This window comes from Narcine bancroftii, chromosome 14 (assembly GCF_036971445.1).
Source record: "Narcine bancroftii isolate sNarBan1 chromosome 14, sNarBan1.hap1, whole genome shotgun sequence".
Taxonomy (NCBI): Eukaryota; Metazoa; Chordata; class Chondrichthyes; order Torpediniformes; family Narcinidae; genus Narcine; species Narcine bancroftii.
In genome coordinates, this window is record NC_091482.1 from 27,839,799 (window position 1) to 27,866,767 (window position 26,969).

The following is a 26,969-nucleotide window of genomic DNA, read 5'->3' on the forward strand; positions in this document are numbered from 1 at the left end:
ATGGTATCTCCTGGCTGTTGGCGACATAGAGCAAGTTGGTGCCTCACTAGGACTTTGATTTGTGATTTCAGGTACTGATCCTTCAAAGCCTCGATGGCAGCATCATATGTAGTGCAGTCCCTGATGACTGCATAACTTTTCATTCCTATCCTTGAAACGAGTGCGGACCTCCTGAGTTCATCAGTGTGGAAGACGTCTCTGGTCGTGTTCAGGTAGGCATGGAAGCAGTCTAGCCAGTATATGAACTCCTCAGCTGCGTCGGGGGACAGAGGGTCTGTCAGCAACGTACCAGGCTTGAGTAGCGCTTCCATCATTTAGGGAATAAGGTAATACAATTGTAGCGTGAATAAAAGCTCTCGCAACTGAAGGAGAACATACACATTTATTAGCTTATAACTATGGGTAGGGTTTCACAGCAGTCTTTAGAAGGGTTCTGGGTTTAAGTGGGAAACCAGGGTTACGTGAGCAGATGGGGGCGGAGCCAGCCATCAGCTCAACTTACCAGTGAATCCTAGTTCACTCCAGTCTGTAAGTATTGATCTATACTATAGCAATACTATGGCTCAGCCTCAGTGTAATGCACACCTTTCCCACAACACTTCCAGCAATATCCACAGTAGCACCCTGGTATGGAGTGATGTCAGGAGCTTGGACCACGAAGCAGAGAGAGAGAAAATGTGCTGTGTGCTGGTACTATATACAGTGCTAGTCTGTGCTTGTTGGCAATAATGACCCAAGGTGATTGAAATTAGCCAATGGCAAAGTGTGCACTAATGGGTGACTTCCAAATAAGTTCCAGACATGTGAGGACAAGTGCCATCGCAATACACACATTCCAGACAGGCAGAGAGGCCACGTTTCCTCCACACACAACACCTTGTCACACTCTTCTCCTCCTCCTTGTGCAGAAAACACACTCTACCTGAACTGACCTCTCATTTGTAAAAGTTGATATATCCAGCCTACCTTACTCTGCACTATTTTAACTGAAGTTTTCTCTGTTGCACCATATTCTGTACTTTTGTTTTACTTTTACAGTATCTTTTGTACTTTTGTGTGGGTTGACTTGCCTGGATAAAGCACCCATCTCTTTCACTGTGTCATTTCAATACTGTAATAACCAATTCCATTCACTGTGCTCTGAGATTGTCTGTACTGCACTCAAATTGTGTATCTTAGTACTGCACTGTGTTTCATATGTACTTGTACAGCGTAGAAACAGGCCCTTCAGCCTAAGTTGTTCATGCTGACCAAGATGACTAGCCAAGATGGTCCCATTTGCTTGGTTTGGCCTATATCCCTTCACCTGTCAAATTGTCTTCGGGAATTGCAATTGTACCCCCCTCCACCATTCCTAAGCAGCTCATTCCATACACCCCACGCTCTATATGGAAAAAAATGCCTCCAAGAACTCCTTTAAATCCGCCCCTTCTTGCAGTAAAGATGTATCTTTTAATTTTGAACACACCTGACAGTACTCTGGGGGAAGAAAAGTCTGCCCTATCTATGCCCTTCATTATTTTATAAGCCTAAACATTCACCCCTCAGCCTCTGAGTTCTCCAGTTTTCTGCTTACTCTCAGCTGTTATTATTCCAGGGAAACCTGTCTCAACCTATCCAACCTCTCCCGATAACTCTAGTCCTGGCAACATTCCTATGAATCTTTCTTGCACCCTTGCAAGCTTAATCACTTGCTTCCTGTAGTTTGGCAATCTGAACTGCCACTGACCTGTAGTTTCTTGACATGTTCTTACAGCCCTGTTTCAATACAAGCACAACATTATCCACCCACCTGGGACCTCACTTTTAGCCAAAGGTGATAACAAATTGCTGCTAGACTCCTGGCAAATTTTTCCCTTGCTTCACACAACATATCAATATATACCTGGTCAGGACCTGGGGATTTGTCCATCTTTATGCATTTCAGAACTGCCAAAATCTCCTCCGAAAATATGACGTGCTCCAGGATATCACTGTTCTCTTCCCTGGACTCACTCATGTCCAAGTCCTTCTCCAAGATAAATGCAGATGAGAAGTACCCATCTCCTGTGGCTTCACACATAGATTACTACACTGATCCTGAGGAGGACCTACTCCCTGTCGATACAAAGTGTGCTGACTCAAGACGACATCAGTTCTTTTTCTCCCACTGATTCTGCATGAGCTCCTCTGTTTTGTCAGCAGATTATTTTTAGCTCTACATTCCACCATCTGCAGTTCCTTGTGTGTCAACTCTCATTGATTGATATATGTCAGTGTTGTACTCTGCTTATGTCTGTTTGTACTGAGGGCTATGCTGTGTGTGTGTGTGTGTGTGTGTGTGTGTGTGTGTGTGTGTGTGTGTGTGTGTGTGTGTGTGTGTGTGTGTGTGTGTGTGTGTGTGTGTGTGTGTGTGCGCGTGTGTGTGCGCGTGTGTGTGTGTGTGTGTGTGTTGGGGGGGCGGGGGGGGGTTCATGAATGCATTTGTGTGTGTGAAGTATCTGCTATCTCTATTGCTTTGGTCTTTGTCTTCCACTGTACTGAGGCTGTGTCTAAACTACTCAGTATTCTGATCAAATCTCTTTCTATGTCTGACACTTGCTTCTTGTTGGGACCATCTCTGTGCTGCTTGGTGTGGTGACTGCCCTCATGTCCAATATGTGTTACTCATCCCGCCCCAGCCATGCTCTTCACACTCATCCCATCCCAGCCACGCTCTGCACTCATCCCGCCCCAGCCACACTCTCCACACTCATCCCGTCCCAGCCACGCTCTTCACACTCATCCCGCCCCAGCCACGCTCTCCACACACATCTCATCCCAGCCACGCTCTGCACTCATCCCGCCCCAGCCACACTCTCCACACTCATCCCATCCCAGCCACGCTCTTCACACTCATCCCGCCACAGCCATGCTCTTCACACTCATCCCATCCCAGCCATGCTCTCCACACTCATCCCACCCCAGCCACGCTCTGCACACTCATCCCGCCCCAGCCACGCTCTCCACACTCATCCCATCCCAGCCACGCTCTTCACACTCATCCCGCCACAGCCATGCTCTTCACACTCATCCCATCCCAGCCATGCTCTCCACACTCATCCCACCCCAGCCACGCTCTGCACACTCATCCCGCCCCAGCCACGCTCTCCACACACATCTCATCCCAGCCACGCTCTGCACTCATCCCGCCCCAGCCACACTCTCCACACTCATCCCATCCCAGCCACGCTCTTCACACTCATCCCGCCACAGCCATGCTCTTCACACTCATCCCATCCCAGCCATGCTCTCCACACTCATCCCACCCCAGCCACGCTCTGCACACTCATCCCGCCCCAGCCACGCTCTCCACACACATCTCATCCCAGCCACGCTCTTCACACTCATCCCGGCCCAGGCACACTCTTCACACTCCTCCCAATTCAGCCACACTCATCCCATCCCAGGCGGATTCTTCACACTCATCCCACCCCAGCCACGCTCTTCACATTCATCCTGCCCCAGCCACGCTCTTCACACTCATCCCGCCCCAGCCACACTCTTTACACTCATCCCGCCCCAGCCACGCTCTTCACACTCATCCCGCCCCAGCAATGCTCTTCACACTCATCCCGCCCCAGCCACGCTCTTCACACTCATCCCGCCCCAGCAATGCTCTTCACACTCATCCCGCCCCAGCCACGCTCTGCACACTCATCCCGCCCCAGCCACGCTCTTCACACTCATCCCGCCCCAGCCACGCTCTGCACACTCATCCCACCCCAGCCACGCTCTTCACACTCATCCCTCCCAGCCATGCTATCCCCACTCATCCCACCCCAGCCACGCTCTTCACTCTCATCCCATCCCAGCCATGCTCTGCACACTCATCCCATCCCAGCCACGCTCTTCACACTCATCCCGCCCCAGCAATGCTCTTCACACTCATCCCGCCCCAGCCACGCTCTGCACACTCATCCCGCCCCAGCCACGCTCTTCACACTCATCCCGCCCCAGCCACGCTCTGCACACTCATCCCGCCCCAGCCACGCTCTTCACACTCATCCCGCCCCAGCAATGCTCTTCACACTCATCCCGCCCCAGCCACGCTCTTCACACTCATCCCGCCCCAGCAATGCTCTTCACACTCATCCCGCCCCAGCCACGCTCTGCACACTCATCCCGCCCCAGCCACGCTCTTCACACTCATCCCGCCCCAGCCACGCTCTGCACACTCATCCCACCCCAGCCACGCTCTTCACACTCATCCCGGCCCAGGCACACTCTTCACACTCCTCCCAATTCGGCCACACTCATCCCATCCCAGGCGGATTCTTCACTCTTATCCCGCCCCAGCCATGCTCTTCACACTCATCCCGCCCCAGCCACGCTCTTCACACTCATCCCACCCCAGCCACGCTATTCACACTCATCCCACCCCAGGCACGCTCTTCACACTCATCCCGCCCCAGCCACGCTCTTCACACTCATCCCGCCCCAGCCACGTTCTTCACACTCATCCCACCCTAGCCATGCTCTTCACACTCATCCTGACCCAGCCACGCTCTTCACACTCATCCTGCCCCAGCCACACTCTTCAATCTCATCCCATCCCAGCCACACTCTTCACACTAATCCTGTCCATGCCACTCTCTTCAAACTAATCCTGTCCTACCCACATTCTTCACACTCATCCTGTCCCAGCCACACTCTTCACATTCATCCTGTCCAAGACACACTCTTCACACTCATCCCATCCCAGCCACAATCTTCACACTCATCCCATCCCAGGAACATTCTTCACACTCATCCCATTCCAGGCACATTCTTCACCTTCATCCCGTCCCAGCCACACTCCGTTCACCCTCCTGTTGGATGAAACATTCATGTGGGTGAGATTGCACACCACCATATTCAATGACAGTTTCCTTCCTGCCATAAACAGACTGGAATGAATCTTGCAATAGTAAAATTACGTTGCCTTTGCTTGCTGAACTCACTCTCCTCTCTCTTTGTAACTCTGTACTTCTTTACTGTGTTTCACTTACTGTACCATGAATGGGATATCTAGCTGGACTGATCACAATGCAAACTTTCTTGCCATATCATGGTGCATGTGATAATGAACTTGAACTTTCTGTCTGTGCTGCACTGTTTTGAATCTGGATTTGCCTGACTAACACTGAAAGGATATATATGGGCAAGAGGAGTCAGAGTTTGTCTCTTCTCTTGAAACTCCTAAATTAAACACGATTTGTCGGCAACTTCCTCTGGGCTTTGGCCCAGTGTGAAGACCGAGTTCCAGTCCTAATGGTACAGTATAATTTTTTGTACATGCCTATTGGCTATGCTGGATTCAGACAAGATTTGCCCACAAATTATGGTTTCCGTCAGCTCTTCTGCTGTCTTTTTGTAACTGCGCGATCCTCTCCATTGTAAGGGTGAGTAGAGCCTGAAACTGGAAACATTAACTGTTTTTTTTCTCTCCACTGTCGCTGTCTGACTTGCTGAGCAGACTCCGCTTTTATTTCTGTTTTCCAACATATACATTTATTTTGTTATTATATGCTTCCTTTGTTGGGTCTGGATTCAGCACCTCTAGTTCCTCTTGGATTTCAGTCATTCTGGTCCTTGAGTTTCCTGTGTGGATCTTACCCAGCTGTGGCTAAAAAAAATTGTTGAAGTGAAGATTGGCAGCTTCGTTTTAATAGTTATAAGACCCATCGGAAGTGTACAATGGTTGAACCTCCCGTAGACCTTCATGTGCAGTTCTCTTCAGGAGCTGCTACCCTCCCCTGCACCCCTGTACTTCTCTGGACCCTGCTTAGAGCTAGCCCTACATGCCTGCCCCTTTAGCAGAACTGTTGCCCACACTTTTGACCAATCAAATGCTGTGGCTAAAGCCCTTGGAGTCACTGGTTAATTAGAAACAAGGAAAGGAATAACCAGACAGTTGTTTCTGATCTGGAGGTCAATGGATATACTGATGAGGCAGGACCTTCAAACCAATTCTCACTCTCATGCAGGGCATGTGATGCCATTTTGTTTCTAGTATTGAATTGGTCAAGTGGCATTACTTGATTCATTCTGACTCAGGGCCATTCTTGGAATACGAACCAGCTCTAAGGTGGCAAAGGAACCAGCTGCTGTTGAATATCCCAGCAGCACTCATTACACAGACAAATAGATGAAAAAAGAACCACAAGGGACCTCTTGATGACTAACTGAAGAGGTGTAATTCTGCACCATTTCCGATCAAATCAAGCATCACTCCTGGGTTTTCTGCTAGGAGTAAAAAGAGCAGCAATGAAAAAGGGTTGTTGAAACCAAGGACATTATTGATGAGTTTGCTGTGAAGAAATAGTCATTGCAAAGAAGTTAGGAGGTCAGATAAACAAATCTGTCCTTTGTTCTGCTCTACTTCCATTACTGACAGGGGTCAGATCCTCTTGTAGGTCAGCATCTGGCCAGCTCAATTAGCATTGTACAAAGCTGCACTATAATATTACTTTAGGGACATTCAGCAGTTAACAGCAGCTCCCCGACCATCCCTACCAGACTGTAGCATACTGCACACATCTGCTGATGTTAGGTTTGAAAGGTGACTGGAGAGAAGGGCTCAGTACAGCAGAGCTGATCAGAACTAATGAAATTTCATGGTACGTTTGGATGTTTTATGGTGTGAATTTTAGTTATTGAGCAAAACCTTCTTCTCAGATCTGCTCCATAAATCAGGGGTAGATCAGCCACTAATTGGACTGACCTAAAGACTCTTATCTATTGGCTTGTAAAGGGAAGGGAACAAGTAATGCTCGGGTATGGTTGGACCCTCCTTTCCCCTTTGACACGTTTGCCAAGCAGGGAACTGGTAGATCTTGTTGTCCAAATTTATACCTTCGTTTTGAGTCTTTGCGTCCAGATTTGGGCTTCACGATTAGGAGAACAATCAGTTTATTTCGGATGACTTTGTAACAAGGTTGATGTTGAGAATCACAGCACCTATGCACTCTTAAAACCAAGGCAGACTACACAGACTGATTGAGTTATCCTAATAAGTGGCTGTTGTGCAAGGCTGTTCATATATAAGGAAAAAATTTGCCATCTTGTACATTTCACTGAGGATTTGAATACACTTACATCAGGCCTTAGGCACACTTGAAGTATTGTGTGGTTGAACGTGATGCCATGCATGCATTCTAACGATAAATCTGAACTTTGAATAATTCTTGCCTCGTCTTAAAAAATGATACATTTTCTATAAAGAGAATGCAGCAATATTTGATCAGACGATCCTGAGATGATGAGTCTATCATATAAGGAGAGTCTGTGTTGGTTGGATGTCCATGAGGGTGCAGAGGCAGAGTTGGTAGTGTTGTTTGCTCACAGCTCCAGTGACCTGGGTTCAATGCTGTCTTCCATTGGTGTGTGTGGAGTTTGCACGTTCTTCCCGTAACTGTTTAGGTTTCATTTAGGGGCTCCAATTTCTTGAAATCCAAGGGCTTTTGAATCTCAACAGATTCAAAATTCAGTTTTGGTCACCTCATTACAAGAAGGATGTGGAAGAGGGTGCAGAGGAGATTTACCAGGACGTTGCTGGATTGGAAAATAAGTCTTATGAGGCAAGGTTAGCAGAGCTGGGACTTTTCCCTTTGGGGCATAGAAGAATGGGAGGAGACTGAATAGAGGTCTACAAGATTATGAGAGGCATAGATAGGGTGGACAGCCAGTGCTTTTTTCCCCCAGAGAAGGAATAGCAAATACCAGAGGACAATTCCTACAAAGTGAAAGGAGGTAAAGGTTCCATTATTGTCATGTAATAATTCTTTTAGAATGTAGCATACATGAAACTCTTTAATTTTGTCTACTGTAAGGAAGAGAGAGAGTGTTGCCATTTTGTCAAGCGCCCCTCACAAAAATGAGGCCCCAGCAAAGAACAAACTCATGACCCCTGATTTACAAGACCAATGCTCTAAACACTGAGCTATCAGAGCCTCTGGAAGTTTAGGGAAGGAATCAGAAAGTTGTGGGTGCCTAGAATGCCTTGCCAGGGATGGTGGTGGAGGCTGAAACATTATGGGCATTTAAGAGACCCTTAGACAGTCGCATGGTTGGAAGAAAAATAGAGGATTACGGGTAGGGAGGGTTTAGTACATTTTTTAAGGAGTATATGGTCTTTGCCCTCAGACAGCTCCAAGAAAAGTGCAGAGAACAAAACAAAGGACTCTACATCACCTTTGTTGACCTCACCAAAGCCTTCGACACCGTGAGCAGGAAAGGGCTTTGGCAAATACTAGAGCGCATCGGATGTCCCCCAAAGTTCCTCAACATGATTATCCAACTGCACGAAAACCAACAAGGTCGGGTCAGATACAGCAATGAGCTCTCTGAACCCTTCTCCATTAACAATGGCGTGAAGCAAGGCTGTGTTCTCGCACCAACCCTCTTTTCAATCTTCTTCAGCATGATGCTGAACCAAGCCATGAAAGACCCCAACAATGAAGACGCTGTTTACATCCGGTACCGCACGGATGGCAGTCTCTTCAATCTGAGGCGCCTGCAAGCTCACACCAAGACACAAGAGAAACTTGTCCGTGAACTACTCTTTGCAGATGATGCCGCTTTAGTTGCCCATTCAGAGCCAGCTCTTCAGCGCTTGACGTCCTGCTTTGCGGAAACTGCCAAAATGTTTGGCCTGGAAGTCAGCCTGAAGAAAACTGAGGTCCTCCATCAGCCAGCTCCCCACCATGACTACCAGCCCCCCCACATCTCCATCGGGCACACAAAACTCAAAACGGTCAACCAGTTTACCTATCTCGGCTGCACCATTTCATCAGATGCAAGGATCGACAATGAGATAGACAACAGACTCGCCAAGGCAAATAGCGCCTTTGGAAGACTACACAAAAGAGTCTGGAAAAACAACCAACTGAAAAACCTCACAAAGATAAGCGTATACAGAGCCGTTGTCATACCCACACTCCTGTTCGGCTCCGAATCATGGGTCCTCTACCGGCACCACCTACGGCTCCTAGAACGCTTCCACCAGCGTTGTCTCCGCTCCATCCTCAACATCCATTGGAGCGCTCACACCCCTAACGTCGAGGTACTCGAGATGGCAGAGGTCGACAGCATCGAGTCCACGCTGCTGAAGATCCAGCTGCGCTGGATGGGTCACGTCTCCAGAATGGAGGACCATCGCCTTCCCAAGATCGTATTATATGGCGAGCTCTCCACTGGCCACCGTGACAGAGGTGCACCAAAGAAAAGGTACAAGGACTGCCTAAAGAAATCTCTTGGTGCCTGCCACATTGACCACCGCCAGTGGGCTGATAACGCCTCAAACCGTGCATCTTGGCGCCTCACAGTTTGGCGGGCAGCAGCCTCCTTTGAAGAAGACCGCAGAGCCCACCTCACTGACAAAAGGCAAAGGAGGAAAAACCCAACACCCAACCCCAACCAACCAATTTTCCCTTGCAACCGCTGCAATCGTGTCTGCCTGTCCCGCATCGGACTGGTCAGCCACAAACGAGCCTGCAGCTGACGTGGACTTTTTTACCCCCTCCATAAATCTTCGTCCGCGAAGCCAAGCCAAAGAAAGAAGAAGAAAAATATGGGTAGAGACAACATTTTCAGGAAGCAAAAATTTTGAATTTTTTTTTGTCCTGTGTTAGAAATTCTGCCTGGCCCACAGGAGTAAAAGAATCTTAGGGTTGAATGTGATCTTATATATGCCCTCTGACTTTGAACTTTGAAAAAATGACTAATAGGATTAGTGCCACGAACACTGGTATGGTCCTGAAGGGACATATTTCCTCTTGTGTTGTCATAATTATGACAAGCTGAGTCCAAAACTTTAATAAGTGGGTTGCAGTTTTTCTCCAGCCGTCAAAGTTAAATCCATGCCTCTGGTGTTCCAGGATCTTAATCTATTAACGTGTAAAATAGTCTTTATGCTTCCACCCTCACAACTCCAGTGGCCTGGTTACATTGTGACCCCTGGTGCCGTCTTTTAGGAGTTTCCACATACTCCCTGTGACTGTGTGGGCCCCTGAACTGCTGATCCTACTCCCACCACTCACCAAGGTGAGCCAGCATGATGGCACCAGCCAAGACAAGAATCCAGGTCTTTGGTAAATTTACTGGTCAATGCTTCAGTTAAAAGGGAGTTAAGCTTCTGAGCCAACCTCTTCAGATTCAAACAACAACTGCAAATGTTTATGTTGACTGAATGTGGCTTTTAATAGAAAATGAACCTTTCTTCGGAAAGTCAGTATTTGCCTTACTAATGAACATTTCACTGTGTGGATGTAGTCACCCGTCTATGTCCCGCCTGTGAGATACAGCTGAAGTTCTTCAGCTTTCTTTTGCCTTCTCAGCAGAGGCCAAATGCAAATAGTTTGTTGAAATATTCATGAATCCTGAGAAAGAATCAAAGCTGCTTCCCAAACTTATCCTTTCCAGGTTTCTGGAAAGATGTTGTTCTTTTTTGATTTAAATTGCTCGATAATTTGGCAGCTGGAGCTAACCCAGTGATTGAAGACGCTTGTATTGTTACAATTATTTCTTCTCTCACTCGATCTCAGTGTGCTTGGACTCTGGCTGGGACGCTTCCTTACTATTCAGAGCTGCACGACACACACAAACTGTCCCACACCTAGTCCTCTGCCAATATTCCCTACCACTGCCACTCTTCTGTTACCTGTTTATTAATGCATTGGATCCCTTAGCAATGTTTTTTTAAAATTTTTTATTTTTCACACTATAAACCATATTTATCAAGATACATACATTTCCTTCTTAAATATATACAGTGTCATTTTCTCCCCCTTCCCTCCTCCCCTCCCTCCCTCCCTCACCTCCCCTCCCATTTATTTAAAGTTCAGAATATAAGATACATTAAACCCGTCAAACAATGTTGTCACTCAATAAAAATAAACAAGAAATTCCACTGAATCAGTTCTTTTCATTCTCTTCTCCTTCTGTCATTTTAGGTGGTAGATGTCCACGGTAGGTTTTCTCTATTGTGTTTCATGTATGGCTCCCATATTTGTTCAAATATTGTATGTTATTTCTTAAATTATATGTTATTTTTTCTAATGGAATACATTTATTCATTTCTATATACCATTGTTGTATTCTCAAGTTATCTTCTAATTTCCAGGTTGACATAATACATTTTTTTGCTACAGCTAGTGCTATCATAACAAATCTTTTTTGTGCTCCATCCAAATCGAGTCCAAATTCTTTGTTTTTTATGTTACTTAGGAGGAAGATCTCTGGGTTTTTTGGTATATTGCTTTTTGTGCTTTTATTTAATATCTGGTTTAGATCTTCCCAAAATTTTTTCACTTTCTCACATGTCCAAATTGCATGAATTGTTGTTCCCATTTCCTTTTTACAGCGAAAACATCTGTCAGATACTGTTGGGTCCCATTTATTTAACTTTTGAGGTGTAATGTATAGCCTGTGTATCCAGTTATATTGTATCATACGTAACCTTGTGTTTATTGTATTTCTCATAGTTCCAGAGCATAACTTCTCCCATGTTTCATTCTTTATCTTTATGTTTAGATCTTGTTCCCATTTTTGTTTAGTTTTACTATTTGTTTCATTATTCTCCTTTTCTTGTAGTTTAATATACATGTTTGTTACAAATTTTTTGATTATCATTGTGTCTGTCATCAAATATTCAAAATTACTTCCCTCTGGTAACCTCAGACTGCCTCCCAATTTGTCCTTCAAGTAGGATTTCAGTTGGTAGTATGCCAACACTGTATTGTGAGTTATATTATATTTATCCTTCACTTGTTCAAAGGATAATAATTTATTTCCCGAAAAACAATTTTCTATTCTTTTGATCCCTTTTTTCTCCCATTCTCTAAAGGAAAGGTTATCTATTGTAAAAGGGATTGGCTGATTTTGCGTCAGTATTAGTTTTGGTAGTTGGTAATTTGTTTTATTCCTTTCTACATGAATCTTCTTCCAAATGTTGAGCAGATGATGCAATACTGGAGAATTCTTATGTTGTACCAATTTTTAATCCCATTTATATAATATATGTTCAGGTATCTTCTCCCCTATTTTATCTAGTTCTAATCTAGTCCAATCTGGCTTTTCCCTTGTTTGATAAAAATCTGATAGGTATCTTAATTGTGCAGCTCTATAATAATTTTTAAAGTTTGGTAGTTGTAAGCCTCCTTGTTTATACCATTCTGTTAATTTATCTAGTGCTATCCTCAGTTTCCCCCCTTTCCATAAAAATTTCCTTATTATTTTCTTTAACTCCTTGAAGAATTTCTCTGTTAAGCATATTGGTAATGTCTGAAATAGGTATTGTATCCTTGGGAAAATATTCATTTTAATACAGTTTATCCTTCCTATCAGTGTTAGTGGTAAGTTTTTCCAATGTTCTAAGTCGTCTTGTAATTTTTTCATTAGTGGATAATAATTGAGTTTAAATAGATGGCTGAGGTTTTTATTTATTTGTATACCTAGGTATCGTATTGCTTGCGTTTGCCATCTGAATGGTGATTCTTTCTTAAATTTTGAGCAATCCGCATTATTCATTGGCATTGCTTCACTTTTATTTGCGTTAATCTTGTACCCCGACACTTCTCCATATTCCTTCAATTTCCTATGTAATTCTTTTATTGATATTTCTTGTTCTGCTAAGTATATTATAACGTCATCTGCAAATAGACTGATTTTATATTCCTTGTCTTTTATTTTTATCCCTTTTATTTTATTTTCTGTTCTTATCAGTTCTGCTAGTGGTTCTATGACTAATGCGAACAATAAGGGAGATAGTGGGCATCCCTCCCTTGTTGATCTGCTTAAGTTAAATTGTTTTGTTATATATCCATTTACTGTCACTTTCGCCAATGGCCCCTTATATAATGCTTTAATCCAATTAATATATTTCTCTGGTAGGCTGAATTTTTGTAGTACTTTGAATAAATAATTCCATTCTACTCTCTCAAAGGCCTTCTCTGCGTCTAAAGCAAACGCTACTGTTGGAGTTTTATTTCCTTCTACTGCATGAATTAAGTTAATAAATTTACAGATATTGTCTGTTGTTCGTCTTTTTTTAATAAATCCAGTTTGGTCTAGATTTACTATTTTTGGTACATAGTCGGCTAATCTGTTTGCTAATAGTTTAGCTATTATCTTATAATCTGTGTTAAGTAAAGATATTGCTCTATATGACGCTGGTGTGAGTGGATCTTTCCCTGTCTTTGGTATTACTGTAATTATTGCTGTTTTGCATGAATCTGGTAAGCTTTGTGTTTTATCAATCTGGTTGATTACTTCCAGAAGGGGAGGAATTAGTAAATCTTTAAATGTTTTATAGAATTCTATTGGGAATCCATCCTCTCCTGGTGTTTTATTGTTCGGTAGTTTTTTTTATTATCTCATGTATTTCTTCTATTTCAAATGGTTTTGTTAATTTATTTTGTTCCTCTGTTTGTAACTTCGGTAGTTCAATTTTAGTTAAAATTTCATCTATTTTGTCTTCTTTCCCTTCGTTTTCAGTTTGATATAATTGTTCGTAGAATTCTCTGAAGTTTTCATTAATCTCTGTTGGATTATATGTGATTTGCTTGTCTTTTTTCCTTAATGCCAATACCATTCTCTTAGTTTGTTCTGTCTTAAGCTGCCACGCTAGAATTTTGTGCGTTTTTTCTCCTAGTTCATAATATTTCTGTTTTGTCTTCATTATGTTCTTCTCCACCTTATATGTTTGTAGTGTTTCATATTTTATTTTTTTATCTGCCAATTCTCTTCTTTTAGTTGTGTCTTCCTTCATTGCTAATTCTTTTTCTATATTTGCTATTTCCCTTTCCAACTGCTCTGTTTCCTGATTGTAGTCCTTCTTCATCTTAGTTACATAACTTATTATTTGCCCTCTGATGAACGCTTTCATTGCGTCCCATAGTATGAACTTATCTATCACTGATTCCGTATTTATTTCAAAGTACATTTTAATTTGTCGTTCAATTAATTCTCTAAAATCCTGCCTTTTAAGTAGCATGGAGTTTAATCTCCATCTATACATTCTTGGTGGGATGTCCTCTAACTCTATTGCCAATAACAGGGATGAATGGTCCGATAATAGTCTAGCTTTATATTCTGTTTTCCTAACTCTGTCTTGCATGCGAGCTGATAACAGGAATAGGTCTATTCTTGAGTATGTTTTATGTCTACCCGAATAGTATGAATATTCCTTTTCCTTTGGGTGTTGTTTCCTCCATATATCCAAAAGTTGCATTTCTTGCATCGATTTAATTATAAATGTGGTTACTTTGTTCTTTCTGTTAATTTTTTTCCCAGTTTTATCCATGTTTGAATCCAAATTAAGGTTGAAATCCCCTCCTATTAGTATGTTCCTTTGCATATCTGCTATCTTCAAAAAGATATCTTGCATAAATTTTTGATCTTCTTCATTAGGCGAATATACATTGAGTAAATTCCAAAACTCCAAATATATCTGACATTTTATCATTACATATCTCCCTGCTGGATCTATTATTTCCTCTTCTATTTTGATTGGCACATTTTTACTGATTAATACAGCTACTCTTCTAGCTTTTGAATTATATGATGCTGCTGTTACATGTCCTATCCAATCTCTCTTTAATTTCTTGTGTTCCACTTCAGTTAAGTGTGTTTCTTGTACGAATGCTATATCAATTTTTTCTTTTTTTCAGTAAATTTAACGGTTTCTTCCTTTTGATTAGGTTATGTATTCCTTTAATATTTAAAGTCATATAGTTCAACATAGCCATTTCATACTTCGTTTATCTTTCCTTTCTGTTTCCTCATCTTCACCTTTCCTTCTTATCCATTTCTGCTTTCTTTTTTTTGAACACATTATAAGACAAACATTTCTAAAACATAAAATATTTCCATTATTCTCCTATCTAAAATTCCTTTAACCCCACTATCCCCTCCCCTTCCTGAGTTGCCCTTTGTCCCTTGTCGGGCAACCACATCTCCCCTCTCCATTTGGATTTGCAAATTCACTCGGAAGCGTCAACTGATTTCGCAGTGACCGTAATTCTTTCCCACCCAGCCCCCCCAGAAAAGATTTTAATCTTCATATATAACAAAGGTCACTCTCTTAATTCCCCCCATACTTCCTTTCTTCCCTTTCTTTCCCTTCTTACTTCTTACCTATACTCTATATTTTTTAATTCTTCTTTGGCTTGGCTTCGCGGACGAAGATTTATGGAGGGGGTAAATCTCCACGTCAGCTGCAGGCTCGTTTGTGGCTGACAAGTCCGATGCGGGACAGGCAGACACGGTTGCAGCGGTTGCAGGGGAAAATTGGTTGGTTGGGATTGGGTGTTGGGTTTTTCCTCCTTTGTCTTTTTTCAGTGAGGTGGGCTCTGCGGTCTTCTTCAAAAGAGGTTGCTGCCCGCCGAACTGTGAGGCGCCAAGATGCACGGTTTGAGGCGATATCAGCCCACTGGTGGTGGTCAATGTGGCAGGCACCAAGAGATTTCTTTAGGTAGTCCTTGTACCTCTTCTTTGGTGCACCTCTGCCACGGTGGCCAGTGGAGAGCTCGCCATATAACACGATCTTGGGAAGGCGATGGTCCTCCATTCTGGAGACGTGACCCACCCTGCGCAGCTGGATCTTCATACATACAAATATACACACACACATATATATATATATATATATATAATTTTCAATCCTTGCATCTGATGAAATGGTGCAGCCGAGATAGGTAAACTGGTTGACCGTTTTGAGTTTTGTGTGCCCGATGGAAGGCAAATAGCGCCTTTGGAAGACTACACAAAAGAGTCTGGAAAAACAACCAACTGAAAAACCTCACAAAGATAAGCGTATACAGAGCCGTTGTCATACCCACACTCCTGTTCGGCTCCGAATCATGGGTCCTCTACCGGCACCACCTACGGCTCCTAGAACGCTTCCACCAGTGTTGTCTCCGCTCCATCCTCAACATCTATTGGAGCGCTTACATCCCTAACGTCGAAGTACTCGAGATGGCAGAGGTCGACAGCATCGAGTCCACGCTGCTGAAGATCCAGCTGCGCTGGATGGGTCACGTCTCCAGAATGGAGGACCATCGCCTTCCCAAGATCGTGTTATATGGCGAGCTCTCCACTGGCCACGGTGACAGAGGTGCACCAAAGAAAAGGTACAAGGACTGCCTAAAGAAATCTCTTGGTGCCTGCCACATTGACCACCGCCAGTGGGCTGATAACGCCTCAAACCGTGCATCTTGGCGCCTCACAGTTTGGCGGGCAGCAACCTCCTTTGAAGAAGACCGCAGAGCCCACCTCACTGACAAAAGGCAAAGGAGGAAAAACCCAACACCCAACCCCAACCAACCAATTTTCCCCTGCAACCGCTGCAATCGTGTCTGCCTGTCCCGCATCGGACTTGTCAGCCACAAACGAGCCTGCAGCTGACGTGGACTTTTTACCCCCTCCATAAATCTTCGTCCGCGAAGCCAAGCCAAAGAATATATATATATACCTACATGCACACATACATATAGTTTGTGGTCATTTTTGTTCTCGTTACATGTCTTCATCTCTCTGTCTGTTTTGTAGTTGTTCTGCAAATTTTTGTACTTCCTCCGGATCCAAGAATAGTCTGTTTTGCTGTCCTGGAATAACTATTTTAAGTACCACTGGATACTTTAGCATAAATTTATATCCTTTTTTCCATAGGATCGTTTTTGCTGTATTAAACTCCTTCCTCTTCTTCAGGAGTTCAAAACTTATATCTGGATAGAAAAAAAAAATTTGACCTTTGTATTCCAGTGGTTTTTTGTCTTCTCTTATTTTCCTCATTGCTTTCTCCAATATATTTTCTCTTGTTGTATATCTTAGGAATTTTACTAGAATGGATCTTGGTTTTTGTTGTGGTTGTGGTTTAGAGGCTAATGTTCTATGTGCCCTATTTCCATTTCTTCCTGTAATTCTGGTCTTCCTAGGACCCTGGGGATCCATTCTTTTATAAATTCTCTCATATTCTTGCCTTCTTCATTTTCCTTAAGGCCCACTATCTTTATATTGTTTCTTCTATTATAATTTTCCATTATATCTATCTTCTGAGCTAACAGCTCTTGTGTTTCTTTAACTTTTTTATCAGATTCTTCTAATTTCTTTTTTAAGTCCTCTACTTCCATTTCTACGGCTGTTTCTCGTTCTTCCACCTTGTCCACTCTTTTTCCTATATCTGACATAATCATCTCTAATCTATTCATTTTTTCTTCTATACTTTTTACTCTTCTTTTTATTTCACTGAATGCTTGTGACTGCCATTCTTTTACTGATTCCATATATTCTTTTAAAAAAAAATGTATCCATCTACTTGCCCTTCCCTTCATCTTCCATTTCTCTGTGTTCTTCCTCTTCTTCTTCTGAGTCCAATCCAGGATCTGTGTCATTTACCTCTGTCTCTTCTGGTTTTCTTGTTGGTTTGTTTGTTTTATTTTGTTGGGTATTTTTGGTCTTCTTATTTTTACTAGAAGTGTCTTGATGCTGGTCTTCTTCCTCTGGGTTGGTCATCTGTTGTTTCTTTGATTTCTTTTTACTCTCTTTCTTGTTCTCGTTGTTTTCTATGTTTTCCTCTTGCTGCTTTGTTGTGGTTGTCAATTTCAGTTGTGGAGATCGACTCCTCAGCTGGTCCCCCCTCCCGTCAGTGTTATTTTTGTCTTGCGCATCCGCGCATGCGCGACTCCTTGCGCATGCGCGGTTGCGTACTTTTGTTTGGCTCCGTGAGCCATTTTTGTAGTCCCGAGTTCGGGGCTTCAACTGACCTTAGGGAGTGGGCTTCTCTCTCTACGGCGGGCCTCCTCGCACAGGTAAGGCCTTCACCTTCTTTTTCCGACGTCTTTTCTTCTTCTCTTCTTCCCGTTGCTTTTGGCTTTTCTTTCTTCGCTGCCATTTTCTCCACACCTTTACTTTCACTTTATTTTGGTTTTTGTGTTTGTGCCTTTGTTTTTTCCATGTCTTTTTTTTTACTTTTCCGGAGAGGGCTGGAGTTCCCCGACCGGCCACTACTCCATCACATGACTCCTCATCCCTTAGCATTGTTTATGAATGTCAGCAAACTACTGATGCTTGATTCTTATTCAATCCATTCCCTCCTGATTATCATTAGGAATTGTCCAACAACAACTAAAACTTACATTTCAAAGCATGTTTAACAGTTAAAAGATCCTGAAGCACACAATAGGCTGTTATCAAATTGACTTGACACTGAGGTCAAAACATCTCTTTTTTTTCCTCAGAAATTTTACAATTGTGCCTCTGTTGTCTCCTCAGAACGAAAAGTGGATGTAAGGAATGCGGGCCTGCAAGGTGAGTGTCTTATTATCATCCCTGGCTCTTTGAGAAGGAATAGGGAATTCCAAGTTTTAAATCCTGTAACCGCAGTCAGGTTCAAGTATGACTTGGAAATAAATTTGCAGGGGTTCTCTTGTACCAGCTGTCTGTGTGGCTTCTTGGTCGAGTTCACAGAATTGCAATGTAAAAAGGAGGATAATACCTGAGAAAGAAATGTTCATGATATCAGTGAACATTGGAAAATAGGAACACAAAAGTCTACAGATGCTGTAGGCTTTTTATAGTGAAAATTAGTGATTTGTAAAGACACGTTTCTTCTGCCTTTAAATCTCTCCACTTACCTTCATAAAAGGAGGATTGGCTGGTCCAACTTGCTCCATGTCCCCTCCACCTGGTGGGGGGGTGGGGGTTAGTGTCAGAGGTGGAGCGAAGTTACTCCACTTCTTGTGTAAAAGGATTGCCACTGAAAGTGGTTCTAAAGGGGAGGGCTTTGACACCCGTCAGCCCGCGACCCAAGAGTGTGAATTTTAAAGAACCCATCTGTATGCGCAAAAGATGTGCCTGAGTTCTAAGACTGCTTGAACAGATCTCCACTGGCGCTTGTACTTGCTCCTCAGTCGCCATTGTTGTGTATAGGGCGCTTTCACTCCCCGGAGCGTTTGTTCCACATCACAGTGGCGAGCCGCGCTACTGCACTACATGCCCCGCCTCCTTCACCTTTGGAATCCAGCTCGGGAATCTCCATTCTCTGCATAAAAAGTAAATTTGCCTCTTCTGAAACGTGAGCAGGCGATAACGCGGTTTCCTAAGATGCTGAAAAGACCAGTTGAGTTCCTCCAGCAATTTGGTGAGTTTTTAACTTGGAAAATAGGAAACCTCAACATACCAAATAAGGCAGTGCAAGATTAAATAAAATCATCGTGTTACATTAAGACAAAAGTGCATGGTATCGTGTCACTTGAGACAAATGTACAGGGTAGATTTCTAAAACCTACAGTTAAGTAGTGCATGGCATTAACTTTTACTAATGGGAGGTCCATTCAAGAGGCTGACAACAGAAGGAAGGGGCAGTTCAAAGGGATCGTGGTTGGAAGGGCAGCAGGATAGGCCACTTGGGCAAGATAAACTTGGAAAGGGCACAAGGAAATGAAGACGTGTGAAAGCATTCTGGAGATTGGGTTGGGGAAGGGGTGGGGGTGAAGCTGAATGTCAAGGAGAGGCTGAATAATCTCTGGCAAGGTAGTCCTCATGCTCAAGCTGTGGCCTGGCAGTGTGGAGGAGCAGAGGGCAGGTGACTAATGGAACATGGTAGAGGAAAAGGGATGGAAGATGAAGTGGAAGGAAGGCTGTGGAGGATCATGTAGGCCATGGGAGAGGGAGAGAAGCATTGTACTGGATGGAAGAATGTCGAGGAAGGGAGGAAGCAGTTGGTCTCCATTCATCCTTCATGTAAGGAAAGGCTTCTCATTCCCTATTGCTCTCCAGGCCTTATTTCACTTAATTTTTTCCAAAAATGGGGAACTGGAGAGGCCAGTGTTGACCCTGGAATATCACAGGCAGTGAGAGCATAATGTATGTGAGTGAACTGTCCATGGAAGGCAAGCTAAGTGCCCAGAACTAATTCTACTTCTGATGAGCCCCGTTTACAAGGAGATGGACCTGCTTCAGATTTATATAGCTTTACATTTCAACTCAAGTTTATCGTCATCTGATTGTGCAGATACAACCAGACGAAACAGTGTTCCCCATTCCTCAGTACAAAACACACAGACACACAACCAGACATAACACACAAACAGTCAAGCAATGCATAAACAGGACAAGTATACATCTATACAAATAAGTAAATAAATATTATTTCATGAATATGAGTGTCTCGGATGTTTAGTGTGAATAGTTCCTTTGGATGTTCAGTGTTCTCACTGCTGTCCTTCGGTCTGGTGGTGCTGGCTCTGATCCTCCTGTACCACTTTCCCGATGGGAGCAGCTGAAAGATGTTGTGTGCAAGGTGGAATGGGTCCTCAATGATTTTACGCATCCTCTTCAGACAACAATCCCATCATGTTGATGGGGGGGGAGGGGGGGCGGGAAAGGAGACCCCAGTGATCTTCTTTGCCACTCATATGGTCCAATGGATTGGTCTCAGATCCATTTCTCTGCAGTAACTGTACCACACTGTGATGCAGCCAGCAGGACACTCAATCCAAACCTTCCTGTTGTTTGGAGTTGAGATAAATCCTGACGTTTGTACAGCAGAGAGGGAAAACGAGTGTTTACAATATAAATCTGAGAGAAAAGAGTGAAAAAGCGAGAGGGCAATTATTTAGAGATAGAGAGGAACAAATTGACAGAAGGCAACAATAAAACTGAGAATTGTACAGTGCTTACTGTTTCAGTCATTGTGAGGTCAAGGCCTCCTCAACAAATCATGTTAATATCTTGTCTCTCTTTGTATATTGTTCAGAGATGGAGATCTCTTGGTCTGGGGTTTTTAATGATTTTCATTAGACAGTGGATGGTGTCAAGGAGGTTTAATATTACATTAGATAACATGAGTTTGTAATGCACATCTGACAGGCATAGTGGACTTCAGGGATCTTACTGATTGCTCTTAATACCATAAATATCCTTGCATATTTTCTTATTAATTTTATTCCATTTATCACAGTGTGGGAACTTGACAGTACTTGGGAACAATATGATTACATGAGCAAAATTGGACTTGGTATTCACAACCAATGATCGGCCATGGTGTTTTGAAAACACATAAACGGAAAAGGTATGCTAGGCTGGTGTTCTCATGGTTGGGGTTTTGAAGAGTCAAATTCTTGGTGACTGGCACTTTAAAACATTCTGTGCAGGATAGTTGAATGGCATCCACAGAAGTAAATGGACAGCTAACATTTTGGGACAGAGCCCAAAGCTCAGGTCAGAAAATCTGCTTGTTTTATCCACACAAGATCAACATTGGCGTGGTGAAACAACACGATTTTTCTGTTCAAGATTGGTGTGATTTGACTGGTTTTGTAGAATGGCGTAACCTGGTGTGGCATTTGTTGATATTCTGGACTACATTATCAGGGTTGGCATTCTAGAGTGGCATGCTGGGAGATGGTAGTATTGAAGGCTTATGAGTGGGATTAGTCTTCCGCTAAGGTACTATGCAATAAAATATGGATCTTTTTATGTCTTAAGGATCTTGTGATTCTCTTCACTGTATTAATATCTTGGCTTTTGCCAGGGTGCAGATGTGTGGATAGTTGAGAAAGTGTCAGTTTTGGTGGGTTCAAAGAGAGACGAGTCTGGACACAAGGGTCAGTAATCAAACATAATTTTATTAACACAACAATTAAATAAACTTTTTTTTAGCCTGTTGGAGCGTGCTTTCATGGTCTTAGCCTTCTCCGCAAGGGGAGAAGTGAATATGTTCAGAGTGTGAATTGTTGACTAGCTTTCCTTGGCAATGGAAGATACAAATGGAGTCCTGAGAGGAGAGGGAAATTTGTGTTAGGTTCTGAGAGCGTTCATCATTTTCTGTGGTTTCATCTGATGTTGAGCCAAGCAGCTCTTATATCACGCTCTGATGCACCTAGCAAGTGTGCTATTGATGGTGCACCTGTAGAAAACTTATCAATTGGCTATTGCTGAGATAGTTAATGGTATGGGTTTCAGTTGTCAGATAACCTGAACTCTGCAGTCTTAAATCATTTGCAGAGTTTGTGGAGAAAGCAAACAGTTGAGATCAGTAAGTAGGTAACAGAATAGATACAAGGACTGATTGATGTGAGATGTTGAAAAAGGAGTGAGTTCAAATATTTGGGTGAGTCCTCACCGGCAGCCATGAAGTAGAAGGTTGAACAGAATCTGGCTGAAGTGAAAACAAACAGATAATTTTTATAATTGCATGAACAAAAGTGAAACAGTTCAACAGTGAATTACAGCGTCTCCACAAACTGTGAATCTGCAGCATATGAAAAAGCTGGAGTTTCTGTCTCTATGCATAAAGACTAAAGACAATTAACATATTTCCCTGGCCAGAAATGTTGCTTATCCCAGATTGGCTCCCATTGTCTCCTTTCACCTGCTGGTTGCTGGGTGTTGGAAGGAATAAGCTCTTATAGATCTGCAAAGTAAGAACCATAGAAGCTGATGTCAGTTCAAATAACCAAGTCTTTCAACTATGATTTCTGATGCATTTGTAAGATACGAACTGTAATGCCTTTTATGGAAGCAGAGTCCTGCAATTAGTAGTGCCGCTGCCTCACAATGGTAGTCATCTAAATTCAGTTGTGTTCTCTGGTGCTGTCTGTGTGGAGTTTGCTGATTCTCCCTGTGACTGCTTGGATCCTCGAGGCTATTCCTGTTTATTTTTAATTTAAATGTACAGCATGGTAACAGGCCATTTCGGTCCACGAGTCTATGTCACCCAATTTACACCCAATTAACTTACATCCCCGATATCTTTTGAATAGTGGGAGGAAATGGAGCCCCCAGGAAAAACCCACGCGGACATGGGGAGACTGTGCAAACTCCTTATAGACAGTGTGTGGGATTCGATCCCTGGTCCCGATTGCAGGTGCTGTAAAGATGTTGCGCTAACCACTTCACCAACCGAGGCACTCCCTATGCCAACTGTGCTGTCCCTAAAGCCAATAGCACCTGGTATTCTCAGGCAGTCTCCCATCCAAGAACTGACCAGGCCTGAGCCTGCTTAGCTTCTAAGATCAGACAAGATTGGGTTTTTTTTTAGGCTAGTATGGCCATAGGTATAGTTTCCTCCCACTTCTCAGGGATGTGGGGATTGGAAGGTTAATTTGCCACTGTAAAATGCCACAAATGTGTCGGTGAGAGATAGAATCACATGGGAGATTATGGGAACATGGGCAGAATAAAAAGGGACTAGCCTCTGCATCCAACATATTATCCTCAGCAATTTCTACCACCAGACATACATTCCCCTCTCTTCCCCTTTCTGCAGAAACTGCTCCTTCTGAGACTCATTTGTACACTCATTCCTTCCCACTAATCACTCCCTCGGTAACTACGCCTGCGAGCGCTGGAAATGCTACACCTGCACCCACACATCCTCCCTCACCAACACTGGGGACCCCAAACAGTCCTTCCAAGTAAAGTAACACTTCACTTTGAATCTCCAGGGGTCATCTACTGCATTCAGTGCTCCCAATGTCATCTCCTCTACATCAGAGAAACTGGACGCAGACTGGGAGATCGTTTTATTGACCCCCCCCCCCCCTGTTCCATCTGTTGCAATAACGGTGACCTCCCCGTGGCCAACCATTTCAGTTCCACACCTCATTCACACACTGACATGGACTTGCACTGCTGAACCGAGGCAACCTGCAAATTGGAGGAACACCTAATCCAACTGCATCCAACAAGTTATTCTTTTAATTTCCAGCCCCTACAAACATGATCCCACTACCAGATACATCTCGCCCTCTCCTTTCTGCCTTCCATAGGGTCTGCTCCCTCCGTGACTCCCTGGGCACACATCCTTCCCCACCAATTGCAGCCCCCAGCAACTTCCCTATGGCTGTAGGAAGTGCAAAACTTGAGCCAACACTTCCTCTCAACACAATTTGGGGGGTCCCAAATGAAGCAAAACTTCACATGAACTGCGGGAGTGATCTTCTGCATCCGGTGCTTCCTTTGGCCTTCTGTACGTCGGAGAGACTGGGCACAAACTGGGAGAATGCTTCACTGAGCACATTTGCTCTGTCCACACCAGTGACAGGGATCTCCCAGTGGTCAACCATTTCAGTTCTTCGCCCCGCTCCCCTGCCCATGGCTTCGTGCACTATCCCACCAAGACCACCCGTAAATTGGAGGAAAAACACTTGATTTTCCCTCTGATCACTCTCCAACTGTATCGACTTCTCCAGTTTCTGCTAATCTACTCACCTCTCATCAACTTGTTTCTCCCTCTGCAGATGCTGCTCACCCTGCAGAATATTTCCAGCATTTTCTGCACTGATTGAAATCATTTCCTCATTACATTTTGGTTATGAGATCTCAAATATATAATGCATTTTTTTCTGGCTGCGTTCCAAACAGACTCTTTTTGTTTCTGTGTGAGTGAATGAGATAAGCACTCAGCTGTTATCTGTAGATAGCCCTCAGCTTCAAGTGAAGATGGTCTGCCTCTATTTGCACACCTGCTGACATTCAGAACCTAATCAGATCAAGTTTGTTCCTTTAATTTCTTGTGTTATTCAAATTTAAAGCTGTTAAAGTCTGTCAGAAGGGAGCAGCTTTGTCTGAGTCATGAAGGGCATGTTGTGTCATTCACAAATCCTAACTGTTCCTTTCACAGGAAAGTCCCCAGGCCTCTCAGTGGTTACTTTTTAAGCATTGAAAATAATCATCTACCCTTTAGTGTTCTAATTAGTTGTGAAATAATGCTGAATCTTATTTAAAGCCATGAATTTACATAACATCATTCACATCCCATGGTGCTGTACAACCAATGTGACAGTGTGACATGGAGTGCTGCTGTGATGTAGAAAGTATAATTAGTGCAGAAAAGATTTCAGAAGCAGCTGTGACGGTAATCACATTCTCTCTTTTGTGATTTTAGCCACTTGTCTATGGATAGTCAACCAGTTTACCTACCTCAGCTGCACCATTTCATCTGATGGAAGGATCGACAAAGAGATAGACAACAGACTCGCCAAGGCAAATAGTGAAAAGAGTCTGGAAAAACAACCACCTGAAGAAACACACAAAGATCAGTGTGTACAGAGCCATTGTCATACCCACGCTCCTGTTCGGCATCACTTATGGCTCCTAGAACGCTTCCATCAGCGCTGTCTCTGCTCCATCCTCAACATTCATTGGAATGACTTCATCACCAAGGTCGAAGTACTCGAGCTGGCAGAGTCTGCAAGCATTGAATCCATGCTGCTGAAGACCCAACTGCGCTGGGTGGGTCACATCTCCAGAATGGAGGACCATCGCCTTCCCAAGATCGTGTTCTATGGTGAACTCTCCACTGGCCACCGAGACAGAGGTGCATCAAAGAAGAGGTACAAGGACTGCTTAAAGAAATCTCTTGGTGCCTGCCACATTGACCACCACCAGTGGGCTGATCTTGCCTCCAACCGTGCATCTTGGCACCTCACAGTTTGGCGGGCAGCAACCTCCTTTGAAGAGGACCACAGAGCCCACCTCACTGACAAAAGACAAAGGAGGAAAAACCCAACACCCAACCCCAACCAACCAATTTTCCCTTGCAACCGCTGCAACCGTGCCTGCTTGTCCCGCATCGGACTTGTCAGTCACCAACGAGCCTGCAGCAGACGTGGACATATCCCTCCATAAATCTTCGTCCGTGAAGCCAAGCCAAAGAAGAACTATGGATAGTTCAGATTTCAGGTTTATTGGTCAGAGTACGTACATGACATCACATACAACCCTGAGATTCTTTTACCTAAGGGTGAGGCAGAATTGCCACTTATTTGAGGTGCAAAAAAACTGTACCCCAGCATACACATGTAAATAAATAAAGAAATGTAAACAAACTGACTGGGCAATACAGAAAGGAAGAAAAATAATATGCAAAAGTAAGACCCCTTAAATGAGTCTCTAATTGAGTTTATTGTTGAGGAGTCTGATGGTGGTAACAGCTGTTCCTGAACCTGGTGGTGCGAGTCTTGTGGCAGCAGTGAGAACAGAGTGTGTGCTGGGTGGTGTGGATTCCTGATGCTTGTTGCTGTTCTCTGACATTTGTTGGTATTTTTCAAAATTATCCCATGGAATCTTTGTTAAACAAAAATGTTTGCAGATGCTGGGGTTGAGTGCAATACCAAAAGGTCCTGGAGAAGCTCAGCAGATCACGCAGCATCTACAGGATGTAAAGGGTAACAAACATTTCAGAACTGAACCTAAACAGCTCAGGTCCAAAACATTGGTTACCCTTTACTTCCTTTTGATGCTGCGTGATCTGCTGAGTTTCTCCAGCACTTTTAGGTATTGCACCATGGGATCTTCTGGTAGTTTAATGGGCCTTATATAGGGTAACTCCTCCACCAGTGTGGGATTGTATTAAAGTGCTTCCATCAATGGTATGGGATTTACACCCATGATCACAGCTTCCATGAATCATGTTACTTATTGCAACTCCTAAGGAGGTCACTCCACTCATTTCATCAACACCAGTTCCCAGCAGAGCAATCTCGTCAGTCCAATTCCCCGCCCCCCCCCCCTCCTTATTTCCCGGTATCTCTGCCACTTACTCTCTCTCACCTGCCCATCATCTCCCCTTTGATGCTTGCTGTCAGTTGAGCCACAGCCGACACACTTGGTTGTTTGACATGGCCATCTGCATCACAGAAGCACCTCCTTACGTGACCTAAAGATGTTGGCTCTCCCTAAATGCCAATGACTTTGCTCCACCACTTCAGTGATTTCATGCGAGCATCAAAATTTGAAGTGGCAGATGCTGGAAATCAGAAAAAAAACCCAGAAATAGCATCCATGGGAAAAAAAATATTAAAGTTTCAGAAGGAGAACTCTTCATAGTTATCAACTGACAAAGCACCTGAAATGTGAACTGTTTTGCTTTCCACTAGCTGCCGACGACCTGCTGAATGTTTCCAGCATTTTCTGCTTTTGTTCCACGTTGCAGAGATGCGATCCCATGGTTAGAAAGCAGAGTC

The 26,969-nt window shown here is 43.7% G+C and overlaps 1 protein-coding gene and 1 pseudogene across 1 annotated transcript; one reads left to right on the top strand and one right to left on the bottom strand.

The window, feature by feature from the left end:
• LOC138749323 (uncharacterized) lies at nucleotides 1-26,056 on the top strand. The gene is made up of 4 exons (XM_069910539.1): nucleotides 1-34; nucleotides 177-212; nucleotides 18,271-18,306; nucleotides 24,890-26,056. The coding sequence occupies exons 1-4, from the start codon at nucleotides 1-3 to the stop codon at nucleotides 25,630-25,632; spliced, it is 849 nt and encodes a 282-aa protein (XP_069766640.1). The 3' UTR covers nucleotides 25,633-26,056.
• On the bottom strand, nucleotides 22,939-23,059 carry LOC138750039 (5S ribosomal RNA; annotated as a pseudogene).
• Nucleotides 26,057-26,969: the final 913 nt, after the last annotated feature.

Excerpts from the sequence above, each read along its gene's own strand:
- LOC138749323 (XM_069910539.1), top strand. The coding sequence starts at position 1 with ATGGTATCTCCTGGCTGTTGGCGACATAGAGCAA. Across the intron at positions 213-18,270 it reads ACGTCTCTGGTCGTGTTCAG|AACGAAAAGTGGATGTAAGG; the intron begins GTAGGCATGGAA and ends TTGTCTCCTCAG. Across the intron at positions 18,307-24,889 it reads AAGGAATGCGGGCCTGCAAG|CCACTTGTCTATGGATAGTC; the intron begins GTGAGTGTCTTA and ends TTGTGATTTTAG.